We start from the raw sequence: 3,939 nt of genomic DNA on the forward strand, positions 1-3,939 counted from the left end.
ATATATATATATATATATAATATATATTATATTATATTATATTATACATATATATTATACATATTATATATATATTATATATATATATATTATTCATATATGTTGATATATATTATAATGCAGATACAAATATACATTGATCCATAAATAATTTATAATTTAAATGGTAGCGTAAAAGTAAAATTTTGGACACATTGATCCACGGATTGGATGATTTGGCTCATAGCTTCGTTGGTTAATTGCTTAATTCCTGTTTCCAAACACATTTTTACAACGAAGACTGTTTGATGTGACGTATCTATAATTTTTGTTATTATTTCGGAAACATTCTTTTTAACCTAAAAAAAAAAAATGTTAAAATTCTTTAAAAAGTTTTTGAACAATTATAATAATTTAACACATTAAATGCTGATCACCTATGAATACATTTGAACTTTTATTGCCGAATTAGTGATCGGTATTGATCGGCGTGTTACTAATTTAAAAAAAATATAAAATTTGTATAAAATAAAAAATATAAAATTTGTATAAAATAAAAAATATAAAATTTGTACAAAATAATATTTGCAACTCTTAATAAAAATATAATTAATATTAATATGAAGTCATTTTTAAAATAATTAATGTATTATAAATACATGAAAATTTACATAATTCAAATATATTAAATAGTATTTAAGCGAAATGTGAATTTAATAGTAAAAATTTTTCTCCAATATTGTCGAAAAGACAAGCAAAGGTTACAATATATATTTAATGTATTAAAGTGTCAAAGTTTTGTATAAACATTTTTACGCATTAGAATGCAAGAGAACATTACCAAAAAATTTTGTATTATTATAAAAATATTCATAAATTATTATAAAAAGAATGTTTTTAAAATTAATTGAAATACTTACATAACCGAGGCATTCAACTATATTCTCATCGTAAATACAATTTAAAACATCTTGAAAATTCTTTGATATATTTTGCAGATTTTTGGTTGCATTGATCAATTCTTTAATATCAGTTGAATTATTAATTTTTATAATGCATGTGTTAAATATTTTCGTTACTTGCGTGGCAGCTTCTTGAATATATTTGCTCGCATTAGTGCATGATGTAGATGTTGAAAGTCCTGTTTGGGGTGCTACAAGTCCATCTGTTAACTATATAAAATTTCAAAAATTAGCAATTTTTAAATATTTATTAAAAATTAAAATTTTTCTGTCGACATAAAAAAAATTTATTAATATATATTTTTTAATAATACAATTGAGAATTAATTTTGTGTGTGCACGCAAGCGTGTGTGTGTGTGTGTGTGTGTGTGTGTGTGTGTGTGTGTGTGTGTGTGTGTGTGTGTGTGTGTGTGTGTGTGCGTTCGTGCGTGCGTGCGTGGATGCGTGCGTGCGTGTGAACGGGGAGAATTTTTTTCTTAAAATTTATTTCCTGAAAATATGACACTCGTGGGATAACATTGTATTTCGAAGAATTTTAATGCAAATCTCTCTCATTCATTAATAAAACTACAATAAAGTATAAAATAAATTTAATAATTCAATTTTACTGAAGTGCACGGTAAAAATCTTTAAAATATTGTATTCTACCATAACTACCATATTTCAAAGTAAATTTTAAAAGAAAATTCTCTCCGTGTAAAAATAATTCTATATAGGTGTATATATATATATATATATATATATTGCATTCTAAAATAAATGATCCGAAATATATATTAATTAAAATTATATTTAATACTATATTTAATTATACTAATAATTGGAATGGATTTACTTCTTGTAGAAGAGATATAAATTTTTTTGCTATTAACTTAATTACAATCATGTAATATGTCACAAAATTATGAGAGCGAACATATAATTATTTTTTGTATTTTCATTGTTATTTAATAAATACCATTCATTTAAAATATCTACGTTAATCAGCATTAATTATAGTTAATTTTTCCATATTATATATTTTTACTTTTTTATTTTTGATGTATTATATACTAACAATTTAGAATTAATATAGATATATTAAACTCAAATTTTTTTTTGTATTAAATATTATTGCGTAAAGAATAAGTTTACTATCATGTATTGTAATGAATTGTTAATTTAATTTGACAAAATAACTGATGAAATAATATTTTTGCTCTATGATACGGATTGAAATTAAAACTGCTTATTTTTAAGTATAAAATAATATTAAAACATAACTAATTTATACGATTTGATATTTCTATATTTAACTAGTCACATTGAAATTAAATCTTACTCTATCATAAGTATCCTTTCCATTTTGGATTCCTTCTTTTCCCAATTCTTTTACGTTTTCAACTGTATTTGAAAATTGATTTTGCACAGTATCCACTAGAGAACCTAGCGGGTTAAGAAGTCCTGCCTCTGCTGTTTGAAAAATCTAGAATTATATGAATAAATTCATAAAATCAATACGTAAAATATTTAATAAATGCATAATTATTTTAAATATTCGAAAAACAGAAGAATATTTTCACTTGCACACACACAACGTTACTTTATATGTAAATATTATATGTAAATATTATAAATTATAAAATATTAAATAAAATTTTTTAAGTTTTTGTAATTCTTGTTAAATATTAAATTTTTACAATCTAAATAACACACTGTTTTAGATTTAAGAATTAAAAAACTTACGCAAACAGCTGCAATGATGCAATTTATAATTGTAATTTTTGTCATTGTTATCCTAACTTTTGCGTATTACTTCTTAAGACTTCTGAAATAACACTCCTTTTTTTTCACCTAAAACTCGCGTTTATATAAGATATTCACTTCCAACTTGTAGAAGATATCGTTGCGATATGCAAATTAACTTGTCAAACTGCGAGTACTTACATCAATATGCAATTACTCTAATTAGCCAAAGTAAAAAATAGTAATACTGATATGAACGAAATGTATTATTTAAAAGAAAGTTTTATAATTTATTTTTATGATATATTACTACAAATCCATGTTCCGTCTAATTTTATTTTTTTTATAATTAGATATTTCTCATATATGAATATGTAACTAGAAGTATTAAAATGGTTTTTTTTCCTGTATAATAAATGGGATATATAATGAGATGTATGGGATATATAATGGGATATATAAATTTTAAGAAAAAACTTTAAAATATAATTTCTCATAAAAAATGATATTATAAATTATATATAAAATCTCTTATATATAAAAACACCTTATGCTTAATGGTATTTTATCAAATAAGTATTATTTGCAACACAATTATTATTTACAACACAATTGTTGTAGATTCTATAATTACTAACAATAAGTTGTTATCAGATAGCATCGTCCAGAATAGGATCATAAAAAACTTTTTACAAATGATAATAAGATATCTTTTTATATTATCGTCTCATTTCCCGATTTGGACATATATGTTGTCTGGGCTCTGAATTAAAGTATAATTATTTTGCTAATGTTATGAAGATTAATTGGAAACTTACATGTTAAAAAAAATTGTTCACCTTAAATTAAAACATTGATAAAAGAATTCTAAATATTTCACAAGATTGATTAATTTTAAGATAGTATTGCTTAAAAATTGGATACAAACTGAAACTTTTTTGAGAAATTATTTTCTAATATCAGAATCCTTAATTTCTTTTCTTAGTAACATATTTCTACAAATTTAAACAATTAATTTTTTATTAACTTAGCATTAAAACATTTTTAAATTTATGTAATAAATTATAATGAGAGAAATTGTAATATAATATGAATATCATAACTTCTTTGCATTATTATTTGAAATTGTATTATATTTTATGATTTGCAAGAATTTTGTGACTCTTTAGTGCGTGATGCGATCAATATATATTCTTGATAATGCTACAAAATTCTTTCCTGGAATATATGTGTGTATATATATATATATATATATATATATATATATATATA

The 3,939-nt window shown here is 21.9% G+C and overlaps 1 protein-coding gene across 1 annotated transcript; it reads right to left on the minus strand.

Moving 5' to 3' along the window:
• Positions 1 to 152: 152 nt before the first annotated feature.
• LOC105627273 lies at positions 153 to 2,712 on the minus strand. The gene is made up of 4 exons (XM_012208560.1): positions 2,668 to 2,712; positions 2,264 to 2,407; positions 900 to 1,151; positions 153 to 338 (listed from the first exon to the last, which is right to left on the minus strand). The coding sequence occupies exons 1-4, from the start codon at positions 2,710 to 2,712 to the stop codon at positions 153 to 155; spliced, it is 627 nt and encodes a 208-aa protein (XP_012063950.1).
• Between the last annotated feature and the right edge of the window lie 1,227 nt (positions 2,713 to 3,939).

The sequence above is a fragment of the Atta cephalotes genome, assembly GCF_000143395.1.
Source record: "Atta cephalotes unplaced genomic scaffold scaffold00008, whole genome shotgun sequence".
NCBI classification, from domain to species: domain Eukaryota; kingdom Metazoa; phylum Arthropoda; class Insecta; order Hymenoptera; family Formicidae; genus Atta; species Atta cephalotes.

Coding starts and splice junctions, on each gene's coding strand:
- LOC105627273 (XM_012208560.1), bottom strand. CDS start 2,712: ATGACAAAAATTACAATTATAAATTGCATCATTGCAGCTGTTTGC. Junction 2,408..2,667: donor GCATCATTGCAGCTGTTTGC/GTAAGTTTTTTA, acceptor ATATAATTCTAG/ATTTTTCAAACAGCAGAGGC. Junction 1,152..2,263: donor GAAAGGATACTTATGATAGA/GTAAGATTTAAT, acceptor AATTTTATATAG/TTAACAGATGGACTTGTAGC.